The sequence below is a fragment of the Amphiura filiformis genome, chromosome 8 (genome assembly GCF_039555335.1).
Source record: "Amphiura filiformis chromosome 8, Afil_fr2py, whole genome shotgun sequence".
NCBI classification, from domain to species: Eukaryota; Metazoa; Echinodermata; class Ophiuroidea; order Amphilepidida; family Amphiuridae; genus Amphiura; species Amphiura filiformis.
The window spans coordinates 45,173,000-45,192,390 of NC_092635.1; the positions used below are offsets into that span (position 1 = coordinate 45,173,000).

Genomic DNA, 19,391 nt, shown 5'->3' on the forward strand with positions numbered 1-19,391 from the left:
AGTTTAAAACATTAAGTTCGTATAATAGAGGCATTTATAAGTTTAAAAATGAAGTTCGTATATTAGAGGCATGCATGTAGGCATATGATCTGACAAGAAACAATTTTGTGGAGTCTATTTTATTTCTCTTTTCTTGAAATTAGTAGTTAATGGTTAATTAACAAGTTTATTTTTCATATCAAATAATGTATTTCATTTATCAACACTAGATCTACAATAAATGTGACCAATGGACTTTAAGTGTGTAGGGGTGCTCGTATAGGCGTACACCATGCCAATGCAAATGTTAATTATTATAAAGGTGTATTAATAAAACAGCCTTTTCGATATTGTTTATATTTATTTATTTATTTATTTATTTATTTATTTATTTATTTATTTATTTATTTATTTATTTATTTATTTATTTATTTCCATTCGTTTTAGTTAAAATTCATTAATTCATTTTGTATCAGTAGGCCTATATGATATTTAATTATTTGATTTATTTTTATTTCTTTGATTTATTTTGATTTATTTGTTTGTGTGTATATTATTTATAAAATTAACCTCTAGACGTTGGGGTTTAAACGTCCGACCGAACTTGCTTTGTGTTAAAATACATACTAATATGTTCCTTTAGTCATAAGGATTCATAAATGTATAGTTTGACCTATAGAGGTGCCGTCGTTCTTTGCGGGCGTTCTTGTTCTTGACTTATTTCCAAATGATCAAAGGTCAAATTTTAGTTTAATGACCCTTTTCTTATAATACCGTAGCTCATTTTCCTAGCAAACCTAGCACTACTAGAACAGCTCTATATGATTTTATGCAGCACAACATTCACATCAGTTTTCATAGTTTTGCAGCTTTGGGCTGGCAACCCCAGTCTTCAATCAACAATCGATGATTGAGTATCGATATTTCATCGATACTACACACAACAAGCACAATGGCGGCTGCGGATATGGGAGATGTGCTCAATTTGCACGATCCAGAAGATGAAGAATTTCAAGTTGACGAAGAGTCGGACCGTAAGATTAATACACTTATGTGAAAATTAAGAATAACTGTATTCTTTACGTGAAAGGAAAATGTCGAATGTAAAGCGGAAGTAATGAATTTATGCCATAGAAAATTTAACGTAATTGGGGAAGGTTTCCGAATTTTAAACCCCTTTCATTTCATGCGTGTGCATAGTTGGATTAGGACTAGCTCGAGATACTCTAGCTAAAATACAGGTTTACATTTACTATCTTACATTATCTTCCTGTATTTCAGCTAGAGCGTCATAGGTAGAGCAACCAGGTTTTTTTGAGAACAATACTCAAGTATGCTAGGTGAATTCAAATTTGCCATCAAACTGCATCATTTTTAATAGGTATCCTAGGTGAATTCAAATTTGCCATCAAATTGCATCGTTTTATATATCAAATTAAAGCCCTTTAGTAAACTAAGCCAAAACTGAAAACCTTTTTTTCATAGCACTTTCCGTAGCAAAAGTTACATCTTGTCAAAGATTGACTTTCATCAAAAAGATTCAGCTAGCAAAATTCCCCAAAACGGCATTTCGGGGTGTTTCTAGATCTTAGTCTCATGGCGATGGCAGCTTTTTTTAATGGAACTGCTATCAAAATCCTCTAAAATTCCATGTGCGACTTGATTATCACCATAAAAATCATATATTTGGGTCAAGTGAAGTATAGAAAACATATTTATGTAGGTTTCCTTCACCCACCTATTCTCGAAAAAATTCAAATTTCTATGTAAATATGCATTGTGTTGGGGCCCCGGTCTCGGCGAATTCGCTGACTAGTAAATGTGTTAACTAAGGTTTGCCTAGGTTACCTAATTTTTAATGATTTTATATATCAAATTCAACAACTCTTCCTATACCTTTGTACAGGAGCCAACCGTTGTTAAACCGTGATGAACCCACACTTTTACTGTAGCGTATGTGATACGCGAATGTGAGCGAGACTACGCGTTACGCGAGAGCGCGTAAAATTCGTCATGCCTGGAACCTTTGTGCGTATGCCAGCTTATAAGTTGAATTCAGTATTTTTCAGGTAGCGGCTAAACATTGCCGTTTTATTCTGTAGTTTTATTGCTGATATCAAGAGAAATCATCGAAGTTTTTGTAAGGCTGAGTGGCAATGATTAACTGACATTCCTTGTAAAATAATCGTGAATTATACAATATTTAGCTTCTTTTCGTTGTTGAAAGGATTCAATCATGTTTCACGTTGTTCATCACCGTTTAACAACTTCGCGTCCGGCGCGTCTGCGTGGTTTACTTACGCTCGGGCTGCTAAAGCTGCCCTCGCGAAGTAAACCACGCAGACGACGCGTCACGCATCGTTGTTAAACGGTGATGAACAACGGTGAAACATGATTGAATCCTAATTAAAGCCCTTGAGTAAACAAAGCCAAAACTGAAAACCTTTTTTTCATAGCACTTTCCGTAGCAAAGTTACATCTTGTCAAAGACTGACTTTCATCAAAAGATTCAGCTAGCAAAATTCCCCAAAACGGCATTTCGGGGTGTTTCTAGATCTTAGTCTCATGGCGATAGCAGCTTTTTTAATGGAACTGCTATCAAAATCCCTCTATAATTCCATAATGCGACTTGATTATCACCATAAAAATCATATATTTGGGTCAAGTGAAGTATAGAAAACATATTTATGTAGGTTTCCTTCACCGACCTATTCTCGAAAAAATTCAAATTTCTATGTAAATATGCATTGTGTTTGGGCCCCGGTCTCGGCGAATTTCGCTGACTAGCAAATGTGTTAACTAAGGTTTGCCTGGGATACCTAAATACTGTTTATGTACAGCGGTCGAATTCGACGGTATCAACTATCGCATCGCAAAATGCGATGCAATTTCTAGGTATCCCAGGCAAACCTTAGTTAACACATTTGCTAGTCAGCGAAATTCGCCGAGACCGGGGCCCAAACACAATGCATATTTACATAGAAATTTGAATTTTTTTTGTCGGTGAAGGAAACCTACATAAATATGTTTTCTATACTTCACTTGACCTAAATATATGATTTTTATGGTGATAATCAAGTCGCATTAACGGAATTTTAGAGGATTTTGATAGTAGTTCCATTAAAAAGCTGCTATCGCCATGAGACTAAGATCTAGAAACACCCCTAAATGCCGCTTTTGGGAATTTTGCTAGCAGAATCTTTTTTGATGAAAGTCAATCTTTGACAAGATGTAACTTTGTTACGGAAAGTGCTATGTATGACAAAAATGTTTTCAGTTTTGGCTTTCTTTACTCAAGGGCTTTAATTTGATATGTAAAATGATGCAGTTTGATGGCAAATTTGAATTCACCTAGCATACCTACAATTTCCATCAACTGCTATGCACTTTTCCAAAATGCATAGCTAAAAGTGCTATACATAAATTTGAGCTAAATTCCACGTCGTATTTACCTCAAAAGTTCCCCAACGCATCACTGTACTGTATTTGTAGGTATCCCAGGCAAACCTTAGTTAACACATTTGCTAGTCAGCGAAATTCGTCGAGACCGGGCCCAAACACAATGCATATTTACATAGAAATTTGAATTTTTTTCGAAAATAGGTCGGTGAAGGAAACCTACATAAATATGTTTTCTATACTTCACTTGACCCAAATATATGATTTTTTATGGTGATAATCAAGTCGCACATGGAATTTTAGAAGGATTTTGATAGCAGTTCCATTAAAAAAAGCTGCTATCGCCAACGCTCTGCAGGGTCTATTGTTCTATTGTTTCCTATTAGAACGCTGACATATTGGAAAATGTTGCCAATCAATATTCATGAGAGTGTACATTCGACGTCCAGTTTGCGAAATTGGGTGAGTTGTGTTTGGTAGGTGTGAAATACAGCTGACTGGGCGTTTTAATTACGTAACGAATAAAGGCATTGACATCGTCGAATGGCTGCCCAGTGCTGTTATGCGCGTTTAGTTATTATATAGGCCTAATAATTATTATTAAATGTATTCATCATTCCTTTCTTTTTCCTTCTCTGTACTTATTCTTTCCTAGACCTCGCTGTCTTTATCACTCCCTCGCTCTCATTGTCCCCTCTCACCCTCCCTCTCTCATTCCCATCATTTTTCTTATATTTCTATTTATCTACTTGTCTTTATTATATCTTTTTATTTCTGCCTTCCTCCAGCCCTCTCCCATTCTCCATATCCCTCCTCCTTCTTCCTCCTCCTCCCCCCCAAGACTTCTTACAGAGGTGAATCTGCCCTCCCCAACCCCTCCCCTCTTTGGGCACGCCACTATACCAATCTCCTTCTTAAAATAAAATTAAATTAAATTACATTAAATTAAAATGGAAATTTCTTAAAAACAACCTTTATAGGCCTATACTTATATTTACATGTATACGTACCGGTATAGCGATTACCATTATAGTGTAATATAGATGGCTCAAAATAAGCTAAGGTGTCATAAAAGTGTAACTCACAATTATTTTTCCAGCTCTTTTCTTTTGGTCTCCAACCAGGTTTAAATTATAGTATGCACATATATCGTTCATAATACTAGGGATGACCACTGATAATACAGTTTCCACTAGAACGATTTTTCATTTACTGTGTGCGTGCACTCACACACGTATTGTCTATGGAGAAAGTGATCGATACAAGAAATCCCAGGCCTGTTAAATGGCGCACCTACTTTTTTTGATCCAAATGTGGGCCTATATCAGGGTGTTTCAAGAAATTCCTGATTCCACCAGAAAACATTAACCAACATTTTTCCTGCTTGGACAGCCAAGAGAGAGGACCTACCTTCATGAAGAGATCAACTTTTTTAATGAAAAATTTAATGAGATGAGAACTACAACAGGTTGAAGTGACACCATTCCGTGCATCAGGTGTTCAAACGCAATTATCTCCGAATTTGGAGTGAATCAGACAAGCAAACTTACATACTCATAAAATTTAACTATTTTTGAAGACAAAATGTGCAGGATGTTAAGAAATTTAAGAATGTTTAAGCCTACCATGGCCCATCTCAAATCTTTTACTTCCCGTGCACTACTCACTACCTAGTCTGTGTTACAGACCGTGTACCTATATCCATAGGGAGAGAAACTACTGGGAACCACACGCGCTCGGAAACCAGAGTGGGCACATGCACACACAGTGTATTGCTCAATGTAGTAAAGATAACCTTTGAGTTGGAGCAAATTTCTCAAAATTGGTAGTGATTAATGTTACCAAACTTATGCCATGATGAAATATAATAATTTTGAAGATAAAATGTGCTGACCTTAAAAGATTGAACAATGTTTAAGACTACCGCTATTCATTTGAAATAATGCACTTATTGTTCATCTCCTCTATGGAGATATTTTCCATGGCGGCCATCTATGATCATGCTTGAGGTTTCACCAAACAAACCATGGGTTTTGAGGTCTTATATTTTTTGTTGTATGTCAACAAAATCGATTAAATTTTCAGGATGATCTTATTTTCATGTTGTTATAAGCAAATATAATGTTCCAGATAACGCTAGTTAATAAATACATTAAGAAAAAGTACCTTAAAGTTGCACTTTCTGTTAGTATTCCTTTTTGGACTTAAACTTTTTAACATGTTCTAGCAGCCCTATATAAAACCGTGACACTCGAAAGGCCATATCTCTGGAATGAAACGTCCGATTAAGATTATTTAAACGCCAAAATGTTTCTTTCATCAATTCCAAGCCAATAAGTTAGGTCTGAATCAATTTAAATGTACTTCAATTTTTAGTGGACATGCCTAATAATACACTAAAAGAAAGATAAGTTATAGACCATTTACTTCACAAATTTAATTTTCTAGCCCTTGCGTACGTTATATTTGACAGACACAATTTTGATGATTTTCTGCAATCAAATAAAAATTTATAAAGTATTACATAAGGTATTTTGTGGTTATTTAGGTGTAGGACCTACAGCAACTGATTGTGGAAAAAATGTGTCCAAATATTACAATAAGGAGGATAAATTGTTATAAATAAAATATGTGTGTCTGTCAAGCCATAACATACATAAGATGTCTGTCAAATGTAACATACAGAATAATAATTTGGCAAAAACAGTAGTTCAAGATGGGAAATTGAATAAAGATCACATGCAGTTTATAAATCACATGTTTTAAAACACTTTTATAAACTCTAAACTATCATCATAATGTGAACATCAAGTGATTTTTAATTTTTTTAAACGTATTGCGTACAATGTATGTTACTTTTGACAGACACATACAAATCTTGCGTACAAACTTATGCATACAAATGTTTGACAGACAACACTTAACAATGGATTGTGTCATCAAAAAGCTTCTCCTCACAAGTGATAGTGCCACAAAGCTAGGTGGAGCTAAATGCTATGTCATGTAGCATAATTAGCTGTATCACCCTAGTTTAGCAGGAATTACAGCACCGTCTTGCGTATGTTACTATTTGACAGACATTTCAAGAAAAATTTTAAAATTGTTATATGTTCAAAAAAGATGGCAGCCACTTACAAATTGATTATAATATGGAGAAATGAAGTTATTTACAATAGATTTACCCTTTAGTTTATGCTTCAAGTCTTTGTTTATAAAAAACTGAGGGACTTCAAAATCAATCAAAAGTTTGACAGACAATAGTAACATATGCAAGGCAAACTTTTAAATCCTTTTTTTGATCTGTTAACTTATAATTCATAATGCCTCTTTCTGTTTTTTTGATTGGTTTACTGCACCATTTTGGGAAACAGGTCACATGAATTTCTATAAGGATCCATAAAAAAATTAAAAGCTGTTGAAAAAAGGCGTCTCTTGGCATGTTACAAATAAAAGTGTAAAAATAGGCATTTTTACAGCTATTTTTTATTTTTTTTATTATTTAGAGTGAAAGGATTTTACTTAAATTGTGTATGCTATGTCTTTAGTACCTAAACTTGCCACTAAACTAGCAAATATTCCATTTCTATAATTATTATTTTTAAAAAAAGATGTCAAAATATATGGCTATGATATGACACCTTAGCATATTTTGAGCCAGATATATGGACTGGACATGGCAGCCTTCATACATTCTAATGTGTAATCGATCACCAAGAGCATTCAATTTATTTAAATGAAACGCCTATCGTCAGGTGGGTGGTAAAGATGATTGCATCGACAGCTAAAGCCTCCTTATAGTCTTCAGACCCACACAAGCACACATTTGTGATACATGAGTACAATGGTACCACTTTACACATGACTGCCCTTACACATGACTGTAGTGTGGTCACTTATTGATACCCGCCTGTTGTGTAGAGCGCGGATGTGATGCCGGGTCAATTACCAATTTAATGGCGGAACCCCTTTCTTGAAACAATGGTACCACTTTTTATGAATAGCCTGTCGCAACTTCTAATCGGCATCAAAAGAACAAAAGATTATATAATCTATTGCGACTCTATTTCTATTAAAAGCTCTTTGGCTATCGCCATGAGACTAAGATCTAGAAACACCCCTAAATGCCGTTTTGGGGAATTTTGTTAGCAGAATCTTTTTGATGAAAGTCAATCTTTGACAAGATGTAACTTTGTTACGGAAAGTGCTATGACAAAAATGTTTTCAGTTTTGGCTTTCTTTACTCTTAGGGCTTTAATTTGATATGTAAAATGATGCAGTTTGATGGCAAATTTGAATTCACCTAGCATACCTAGTATTTGGTTCTTCCCCATGGCAACATTATTTCTTTAATCGATTTGTAGTACAATACAAAAAAGAAGAAAACAATCACTCGGCGTGGTTTTATACGGAGCGCACATTTGAAAAAAAACGTCATGGAACGTGTTTTTTGATCTTGTGAACATGGTGCGAAAAAACGGCTTTAAACAGAGGATTTTCAAATTTATTCTAAAAATGTGTATAAACACACAAGAAAAATCTTAAGCTACATGCAATGCACCAACATTTCACTTGCTGCGATATTTGATTACTGAGAAAACTCTGTTTTAGACAGGTGGTGGCCGCATTGCATTCTCTAAATTCAGTAAATTTTCATCACGTCAACCGTGTAATTGAATGGGATTATTTTGAAATTTTAAAACGCTTGAAATATCACAAACAAATAGGCCTATGTTGATAAATAATATAAATACAAGCTAAAACCGTTGGGGTTCGATGATGAACCCCACAAAACTAACCGACTATATTGGAAAATGCCATACGGCTGGGCGGTTTCACAAGTTGCCGGCTCGATCATGTCATCCGCCGCCTGGTTTTAGAGAACAACTTTATACGTCTTTTATACGTTTTTTATACGTTTCTTCGTGTAACCTTAACATTTTATGCAACTCAAACATTTCAACAAATTCCTTTGCAATTTAATAGTCAATGTATATGAAATTTGTATTCACTTATTTGATCCCCAGATCATATGTAGTTTTACCGGATGTATCCAAGTAACTTGGAATTTCTGATATTAAAGATATTTTATGTGCCATCGCGCCAGTGACCCCCTATGTGTGATCAAACATGGTCGCCAATGAAACACAACAAATTGTCGACATGTGACAGGTCAGATGACCAAACTTGTGTACAGCAGGTTTCTGTCGCATATCGACAATGCACAATTGCACAAGATATGTTGGCGAGCAAATTCAAACCTAGACTTCTCAAATAATGCAGCCTACACTTTTTCTATTGTTTACCATTTCCTGTCATTGACAAACTCACATTATGATTACATATTCTTTATCTTGCAGAGGGGATACATAAACTAAAGGAAAAGGCTAAAAGAAGGAAAGGAAGAGGTTTTGGTGGTGAACGAGGAGGCGGTAAGTATTTATATTTTAGCACAAGTTTTTTGCAAATTTCTAGTATTATGTATACCTTGGAAGGGAAACCCAGGGCTAGAAAAAATGTAAATTTTCTGGGAACGCAATTCATTGAATTGAAAGTTTCCCGCAAGAAGTGGCTGCAGAAATCCAGGAACCCTAACAAAAAATTGAAAAAAAGAAGAAGTTATAGACCCTAAATTACTGCTACTAAAAAGTTTTTTCAAAGCTGAATTTAAGTTGTACATTTTAATTACCTTTGGTTCTATTGAACAGCAGCAATGCACAATAATTCATCGGTGGATTCAGAATGAGATCTATGCATCCCTGATGATGCATTCCCCAGAAAGTTGCCAACCTTGAGCGTGTGTATGGCTGATATTAATGTTAACCACAATTAATTTCTCTTTCCTAATTGAAAACAGAGAGAGAAGGAGGCATCCGTACAGCTGACAATGACTTTGAAGGGATGGATGTTGATACCAGTGACAGTGGACCACAAAGATGTAAGCATATCAATTGCACTAAAGTTGAAAACAGGAAATGATATTTTGTTTAAATTCTAATTTGCTCTGGTGTATGTAATGTAACATATTGCTCTGATGTGTGATTACATGGTTCTTTTTTCCCCTTGGAATCCTATTGCCTACATGTATCATTATCTACTAAGCATGCTAAGCCTCTGTTGCATCATGGGAGGAAATGTCTGAATTTCATTGGCAACATTATGCAGATTCAATTCACGCTTCATCAATTTGGTGAATGAGCTGTGAGAGAGGATTACTCTGTCCTTTGGAGAGGACATTAAGCTGTTGGTTTTGTTTAATGTGCAGAGACGTACCCTTTATGTATCCAGCCAGGAAAAAGAGTAGAGTGCCAATTCCAGACATCCCTATTATCTGTTCTGGTGCTCATAATTCACCTTTCTGGTAAATCCCTTTGCGTATTTACCCCTGATGATTATCATCAATGTCCTCATCTTGACTATGCTCGTTGATCATGAATTAATTGCACAGTAAAGACATGCGCATAGATGGCACTTCATCAGCGATAGGAACTATCACAATGGATCAGTTTGAGTAGCTAAGAATTTCACAAGTTTTAAGCTGTGTTCATTACAAAAGTCAAGTAGTGACTTTATATAATATTTATTTCCATCACAATTTTATTTTATTTATTCTCGTAGCTGTGGAAGGCTGGATCCTATTTGTCACTGGTGTACATGAAGAAGCTTCAGAAGAGGATATCTCAGATAAATTTGCAGACTATGGAGAGATCAAAAATATTCACGTCAATCTGGATAGACGGACAGGATTCCTTAAAGTAAGCTGTTCACTGGTGTAGGGAGGGAGTGTCTATTGGGTGTGGGGATGGAGTATTTAAGGTCTGGGGAGGGCTGTCAATCTGAGGTGAAAATGAAAAAAGATAACATGACTGTAACAAAAATCTGCCTGAAATTGTATCAAATCAAAGTCAGTATTCGACTATTCATACTGTTGGCTAAAGTGGAATTTTAGAACTTAAAAAGAGAAGGCTAAGGGACAGAAAAAAAAACAGCTGTTCAGCTTTCAAGTAGAGTCGGTCGGGCATTGTTTTGGTTTTTTTTGTCGTTTTTCTGTTGGAGGCTAAAATTAACCTAAAATTTCACCAAAATCTGACAAATCTAAAGATATTTTGCAAACATATTTTCTAAACATGTTCAGCCAAAATTAATAAACTGGGCAAAAATGGCTGATTTTACATGATTTTAGCATAATTTAAAAAAAAAAGAAAATGCAAATTCTGGGACATATAATAATGTTGACAAATTATTCTTCAGTTTTGGAATTTGGAGCTAGATTTCAAAAAGTTCAGTAGGAAGTTACATTTTCCACAGCGTAAGAACCAGATTTGAAAGAGCAAAAACATCTTCACACAGGTGTCGACTGCAGACGACAAGTTCACAATTTTCTTTAAAAAAAAATCAGTTTCTGTCAAGTCATTAATTTTAGTTGGATCATCTTGGATTTTTTCTTGTATATATTTCAGGGTTATGCTCTGGTTGAGTATGAAACTTTCCGTGAAGCACAGAAGGCCATGGACACCCTGAATGGCAGTGATTTATTGGGCCAACCCATCAGTGTAGACTGGGCATTTGTAAGAGGACCTCACACCAGAACAGATAGGAGAAGGTATTGTACTCATTACTGTAAAAGATTAAAAGGGGACCAGGGTTGTAGTTACGGTGGGCGGCTCCTGGGACTGATGTTGGCTGCCCGGGACAATAAAAAGATTTTTCCATAAAAGAGCAAATTTTTATTTTTTTCTTGGGGAGGTGATACCCTGGAGCATATTCCCGATCACTCAAGTTTACTTAAAAGATTGTGCTTTTTTTGTGTTAAACTTGGCTATAGTTTGATCAGCTCGTAATCGGCGAGAAATGTTAGGTTTGTACCACTACGCCGAAAAGTAGATCCGGGATGTTAAGAGTACTACTAGTTGACCTTGAATTAATAATTAGTGATGCTTCTGGCAAAAAGTTACAAGACAATTCTCGAAATAAAATATACTTGATATTGATATGCGATGTTATAAGGCCCGCTGATTACGAGCTGATCAAAGTCTAACTACAACCCTTAAAGGGACAAACCTGTGTTCATAGACCAGAGTGCTGTCCATCTTTCAAAGCGATTGGGCCAGACTCCTGCCATGAAATGTTGCTGAAGGGGGATCGCTACACCTCCACAGGGAGTCTCTTGCCTCCCCGACATTGAATAAAGCCAGTACCCATTTGTACACTTGGATGGGGAAGCAATAGGGGTGAAGAGCCTTGCCTAAGTGCTCAACACTTTGGTGCCACAGACTCGAACCGACGACCTCGAGCTACCATGACTGACAAAATTTATGAGGGGTTGATTTGATCTGTTGGTGCTGTAAAGAAAATTACAAAATAATGATAGTTCACCAGCGAAATGCTCCTTGGTGCATGGATCATGTATCTTTTGGAATGATGGTACATGCGGTAGACTTTGTGTGGCGATCATTTTCATCATGGTTCAGGACTCAAAAGCATGATCCAGTTGATGTAGTGATCATCCTGATTGCACATTACTTTACTGGTAGATTGAATTTCAATAAAATTAAAGAAATTTAAATAAATTAAAACATTGGGAGAAATCCTCCCCCTAGAAATTGAAAGAAGAAAATCATTTGGATAGTAGTTTGTTTAGGATTGGTCATTTATGGCAAGCATCCATTATGATGCCTAAGCTGGTCACTGCTCAGACAGTGACTGTAAAGCACACTATTTTTTGCATCACCAATTTTCTTGCAGTTTGAAAAGAACCAACATGTTTGTGGCATGTAATTTTTGTTAAATTCATACATTTTCTTATAAAGCCTATAGGAAAAAAGATATATTTACGAGAATGAAAGTTTTGAGGAATCCATTTCTCTCATGAAATTTGTAAATCTCATGCTGAAATATTCCTGATTCCTAAATCACAACTGTTGGCAGCTCTACTGTGATGACTTGTCCTACCCTACTTGGTGGATATATTTGCTTGATAGTGAGCCCTCTATGTTATGCCTCCTTGTTACAGCTAGTTATCTACCTTCCTCTATTTGGTGCATCAAGTTAGCAATCTTATGCCATTCATTCTGTTGAAATAACTATTATTACTGTCTATTGGTTCAGATCTCAATTCAGATGTTATTTGAATGTGGATTTACCTATCACTTACAGTGAAAGTTATTACTTTCTTATTTGAAATTTATAAATCAGTGGGGCAAATATTTAGGGGCCTTAAATTTAAAAATCATATGATGATGCAGGAGTTTCTGGGGCTCTGTGTTCAGACATTCAGTTACAGAGACTGCAATTAAAGAAAGTACTAACATATTCAATGTACGGGAGCTAGACTAAACACTTCCCATTGATAACAGAAGTAGATCAATGTATATCAAGTGTTTTTTGAAAAAAAATGCAGCAACAATTTAAACCTCTCCCTCTGTAAAGAAACTTGTTTCAATCCTGTGGGCTTCTTTGATCTTTTTTTAGATTGAAAATTTGCTTTTATAATTTGAAGGGTGAATCTCAGCTCTATTAATTCAAGAAATGTTGAAAATTAAATTTACCAACTTAAGAAGTGTCCACACACGCATTACAGACATACACAAATAAGTCGTGCAATTGTTTTTTGTTTTATTAAAATTATATATTCTGGGTACTGGGTAGGGTTATTTCAAACTTGAGAAAGGGAGATGAATTGTATCAGCTCAGTTGTGTAATACTACCTTTAGCAACACTCAGTACTGGGAACTCTAGGATATCAAATTCCTGTATGCTGCCCTCATACATGTTGTAGTATTGTAAATGATACTGTGATATGCAACTTGTCAGTAGAGGGAGCTCTGTAATTTGTTTCACATTATGTAAATCATGTGCATCATTGAGAATCATATGTTACCAGTGAACCAGACAGTCTCAGACACTTCAAGAAGGGGACTTTGCGACAAATTGCTTTCCCAGATATTGATGACAGCATGCTTGAAAAAATAAAGAACATAAAAAGAAATCATGATATATGTTCACTTATAATATGTGATTGTCCAGACAAGTGATGTCTTAAAATAAGGCTGATAAAATTCTACCTAACTCTCTCCATGCGGCTGTCGACTGCAGACAACAAGTTTAAAAAAAATTTTAAATAAAAAATATCCGGAATTATTAATTTTCATGACCAAATTTGGAATCAGCATGAAAAATGCATTAAAATGAGTACAAACAAGCCTAATATTGGTTCAGTGATTCTTAGATAACTCTTAAGCTTTGGTCGGTCGTGGAATCTCAACCAAGCAATTACTTTTCCACAGCCTAACTGGTTTTTGCAGAGGATTCTTCCCAGTTTTACATAAAAACAAAATTTAGAAATTGACTTTAATGAATTTTCAGGAAAAAGTAAGAAATGCACATGCTACCAAAATTTGCAGTTACATGAATTATAATTGTATACATTTGTTTCCTTTGTTTTTATCCTTGCAGGAAAGATCATGGGAAAGATCGCGATCATGACAGAGACAGGGACAGGGACCGCAGACGATAGACAAAGAAGCAGGGACAGAAGACGACTTAGGGGAGGGGGAGCGCAGACAATAGTAGTAACTACATCATGACTTTTTATTTATTCACTGGGCCAATTTGGTCATGAAAGAGCTAAATGTGCCGAAAAGTTTTTAATAGAGAACTCATGACTACCAGCTTTTGTAAAAGTGTAAATTATGTAGAGAACATTTTTTTAGTACTCTGCAGGAAGTGTGTGTGCACATTGTTTAAAACATATTTTGGGATTGGTTCTCACACCTTACAACATGTGCAGCAACACCAAAACCAGACCAGGAAATACAGAAAAACCGCATGTCATCAATTTACCACCACGACGCAAGTGTTTGCCAACACATGCTAGAGGCTGTTACATGCTTCTCCGGTAGGCCTAATTTTGGCTTGTGAAGAGACAGAAAAGCTGCGAACTATAAGCAAACGAACAAACACGTAGGCTACGTTGTTCAGTCAGTCAGGGGGACTACTTAACCAGGTCACGGTGTCCTTTCTTTGAGGGTTTATGGCAAGTGTTTGCAGGTGTTCGGGTGATTGGCGGTATGGTTGGGGCATTGTGCTTTTCTTGTCTACCATGCTCTTATCAGTTGCGCTCATCATTTGATATGAGATGGGCAGATATTGTTCACACAAGTAGATTTTGTCTTTACTCTCTCCACGCGGGTGGGTGTCGACTGCAGACGACAAGTTTTAAAAAAAACTATAAAAATTTTAAAAAATTCACAATTGTACATTTTCATGACCATATTTGGAATTAGCATGAAAAATGCATTAAAATGAGTACAAACAAGCCTAGTATTGATTGAGTGGTTCTTATTAAGATATCTCTTGATATTTTCACGAAAATATCACAAAACTTTTTGATGTTGAAGCCTATGGGTAGCACGCAGAGCATTAAGTTAGTCAGTAAATTTATTATGGTGGTTGGTTTTTTTTCAAGCTTGTGTCACAATGGGATATTGTAATAGTGTTTAAGTATGTACTCAGTGCAGTAAGATAAATTATAGATTTACAAAGATTAAAACAAAGTAATAATATCTTGTAATTCTGCATTACCAACTTACAATCATGCAGTATCTTTGTTAATTAATTTCATATGCTGCCCTGGAGTGAGATTCATTGATATGAAATCTCTTCCACACCCTTACACAAGGCCTGGTAGAGATATTACAATCACTTTTAAGGGTAAAAACAGGGTAAAATGTCCAAGAAGGTCCAATTAGAAATTTTCTAAATTACCCAAAAAATCTTCCCTCCAAAAACATATCCTGTATATGGGCCTGATCTCTACCTCCCATGCAGTATATGTTATGTTGTTGACTTGAAAAGTGCTGTATTTGAACTTGATCTAATACATGTGTTTGAGGCTGCATCTGCTCATCTGCTCTGAAATAAATTTGAGGATACCAAGTTTGTTTTATTCTTGCTTCATTTGCATCAATCAAGTTGAGTCATGCATTCACCTGAGGCATTCACCTAGGGAGCTATTCCAGTTGAACCCCCCCCCCCCCCCCATGGAAGACATGGCCTTAATCTACTACAGAAGGGGTGTGAATTTCAAATGGTGTTACTTGAATGAGTGACTCCATTTGAAATCTACACCCCGTGTTAGAGATTAAGGTCATATCTTACATGGGAGGTGTATGGATTTTAACCGGAATAGCCCAATTAGGGCCAAGGTACTGTAAAAGTGGTATTTTTTATTTTTGGGCGTGAAATTTTTTGAACTTTGCCAAACTAATTTGAATTTGCAATTTTCTTACATAGACCAATACATAAGCGAACATATTTACTGTGTTGAAAATTGAGCATTTTTCAGGATAAGTGTGAAACTTAATGTTCAGCAAAGATTTCCACCTTTACAGCACTTGAGCAAGTCTATTGATCAGATTTTATTAACATTGTATATTGAATTTACCATACAAAATGATGACTCAATGTAAAAGGTTAAGGGTATTAGTAATTAGTAAACAAAAGTCTGAATCATTAAACCTCAGGTAATTTTCCTGTGATGTCATTAAGATTTTCAACTCAATTCTGTCAGGTACAGTTTTACTAAAAAGACTGCTCAAAGCAGATTTTAAGTTGCAAAAGTCCATTATAAAATAAAGAAGGAAAAGTAATGTATCAAATGTTGCACTTGCTTTTAAGGGGTAAAAATGAGAGAAAGAAGACAAAATTGGTCTTGTTATTTGATAATTTGATGTTATGGGTAAAATGCAGGTCTGTAGCCAGGTGGGGTGGGAGCTCAAGCACCCCCATTGTCAAAAAGTTCACTTTTCGTTGTAAAAATGTCCAAGAAGGCTCTAATTAGAAATATTTACAAAGTAACCACTTTTTCATGTTAAACTTTTCAAAATAGCCTCCAAAAGTCAATTTCTAGGTGGGTGAGGTTCGCTTTTTGCTTGCAAACAAATTTTTTTTGGGGGGAAGGGTCTAGATTTTCTTAAATTCCGCACCCATGAAAAAAAAAAATCCTGGCACCAAGCCTGACGAAAGATTTTTCATCCGTTTCCAGGACAAATTCACGAGTCGTGTGAACTGGTTGTGACATTCCTTCCCATCATTCTCTGTTGGCATCACATGACCCCTTTTATCCCGCAGCTGACGAGGTATAGATAGGTGTTTCCATTGATATGTTATGAAGGTAACCCAATGCCATGGGTGACACACATCTCACTGGGGTGGTGTTGGTAATGGTAAATTGAAGGGTAAATCAAGATTTCACATTTTAACACATAAAAGTCAATAGTTAAGAAAAGTTTCAAAGAATTATTACAGTAGGCTGTTCCTGTTGAAATCCACACACCTCTATGGAAGACATGACCTTAATCTCCCACACAGAGGGTGTGAATTTCTAGTGGGGTTACTTGAATGGACTGCACCATTTGCATCCCCTGTGCAGGAGGTTAAGTCATATCTTTCATAGGGGGTGTATGGATTTCAACTGGAATAGCCCAGTTGCTTGATAGTGTGTATATTCAAATTGTGACCCATTCATGCAAACCCCGGAACATGTTTGCAGACTTTTTTTAGATCTATTCCTCAACATGACCTTAAAAAATGTCAAATTTCAGCATATTTGACCAAATAGCATGAGATTGACAATTGGCAATGTTACTACTATGTGTGCCCATGAACATGAGTTTTCATGCGACACTTTAAATAAAAAATTTGTTAATTTTCATCCCAAAACGGTGAGATTTGAACAATTATGCCAAAGCAGGGCCCAACATTTTAGGGTTGAGAAAAAAGTAAGAAAGTAAAAGTTTGCCATGTTCTTTGTTTGTTGGATGGGTCACAATGCTCATGCAGTGGGTTCACTTTTTTTTTACAACATGATGATGTTATTTAGCTGAACTGGGGTATCTACCAGGTTCATCTTACCTACAGGTATATGATGAATAACTATAGTTTTAAGTTGTTTCTCTTATCCATGGCCTGTTTGTGCAAATAACCCAGCAAAATCTTTTGAACATTTTTTAAAACATTTTTCAAAGTTGGTCAAAATGTTTGAATAACATTTTAATATTTGGTTATAAAGATCATGAATATGTTTCCAGACATTGTGTGTCAAAACCAAAACGTTTTTATACTGTTTAGATTACATTAAAATCTATTCCAGTTCCAGTGACACCTCATTAAAACCACTGGTTGGCCTAATCCAACTCAGGACAATATGCATGAGGTGTGTCAGGAGTTGGAACAGATAATAGTTTGTAAAGGAAAGTACATTAGTTCTTATAAATTATGTTCATTAAATCACACAAAGAAAAATTGTCAATCTTGATTCAAACTTTTATTGGATAAAAAATGGTAACTGTAATATGTTGTATGTTTGCCTTTGCCTATTTGTTAAAGTCAGTAAAAGTGTAAATTTTCGCACTTAGCCTTTGTTTTTAAATTCATGTTTCCAATGAAGTTTTCTTAAATTTGAAGGAATATATTTTCACTTTGTTATTTTCGCGGTAGCAGCTTGAACCAGGTAAAGCACGAAAGTAGTGTGAAAATTTCCACTTTTACAATCTCTCAACCTGTGTGTCAGGAGCCTGGATTTGGCAATTTGCTTAAGGGAACAACCCAGAAGTTCAATGAAGCCCTATAAACGAAAGCCCTTTCGTTAGGGATAGGGAGGGAGGGGATCAAAAGTCTGATTACATTTGTAAAGAAATAGTTCGAACATCGGTCAAAGTTGATATTTTTTTAAAGGATTTAATATGATGTAAAATGTCAGTATTTTCTGAAGTACGATATTGACATTTTACAGTGGTTGCTTCAAAATGATTTCAAAAAAATATAGAGTGCAGTACTCGCAACCTGCAACTTGTAAGTTCATTTTTTAAAGCAGCTGTACTGCACTTTGATTCTTTTTTATTTGAAAATCCAGCAATTTCTAATTTTTTATGAAGAAAAATATTTCAAAATAAAATAGAATTATTGTTTCATAAATGTGATCAATATACTAGCAATGTCGCACCCCTCCACAACCCCATCGACCATAGCGACGGTCCTGTGCCTATTGAATACAGGTTGGAATTTTCGATATTTGACACTTAGCCTATGTTAGAGGGTGGTTAGCCTTCTAATGAAAGGACTTTCATTTATAGGGCTTCATCAAACTTTTGGGTTGTTCCCTAAGCCAGTCTCATATGAGCCCAAATAATTGAATGCCTGAGTGGAAGAAGGGCCCAACTCCAAGTTTTTACAAAAATGAGTTAGACCCAGTATTTTATTGCCAGCAGACTGTTCTCCCTTGTATGTGAAAGCCAAAATCCACACTCTAAATAGTCTTCCACGTACACTGAATCATGGTTTTCATGGATGAAAGGACCAATTCCATGGAGTTGAGCCCTTCTTCCACAAATATTGGGTTAAAGTGGAATTTTGTTCATCCATGAAAATTGTTTTTTCAATACAACGAACTTTCTTGCTAACATATCACATGGGCAACTAATGGATAATTATCAAATTTCTGTAGCTATTTATAACACGTCTGCTTACAGAACTGGCACTTACAGTATATTAGTGGAAGAAGGGCCCAACTCCAGCTTGTATTAAGACCTGTAGTACCGTTGCCATGGAAATATCATATTTAATTTCGAATGTATGTATTACTGCATATTCATGTGTTAAAGGTCCCCTGAAGATGACAACATTCTGTCTATAAACCTTTTCCAAATAATAAGTTTTTTCTTAATATCTCAAAAACAGTTTTGATGGAGTTGGGCCCTTCTTCCACTCAGGTATTCAATTATGTCTCGGCACACAATGACCATAATGGCAAATGTTTTGCAATTTGGAAGCTACCTGCTCCACAAGTGTCGATATGGGTTCGAAACAAAACAAGAAATGCCTCGTAGTAAAATATTTTGGAATTTGGCCAGTGTTACAACAATGACTCGAACTTATTGTAGTTACTGAGACAGATTTCCTATTTATTTGATACCCATTTTGTTGGTTGCATGTAATTTGAGAATTCATTCACATTT

The 19,391-nt window shown here is 35.7% G+C and overlaps 1 protein-coding gene across 1 annotated transcript; it reads left to right on the top strand.

The window, feature by feature from the left end:
* Positions 1-865: 865 nt before the first annotated feature.
* On the top strand, positions 866-17,728 carry LOC140159107 (RNA-binding protein 8A-like). Its single transcript, XM_072182458.1, has 6 exons — positions 866-1,013; positions 8,736-8,807; positions 9,233-9,313; positions 9,994-10,130; positions 10,836-10,978; positions 13,831-17,728. The coding sequence occupies exons 1-6, from the start codon at positions 932-934 to the stop codon at positions 13,889-13,891; spliced, it is 576 nt and encodes a 191-aa protein (XP_072038559.1). The 5' UTR covers positions 866-931; the 3' UTR covers positions 13,892-17,728.
* The last annotated feature ends 1,663 nt before the right edge of the window (positions 17,729-19,391 follow it).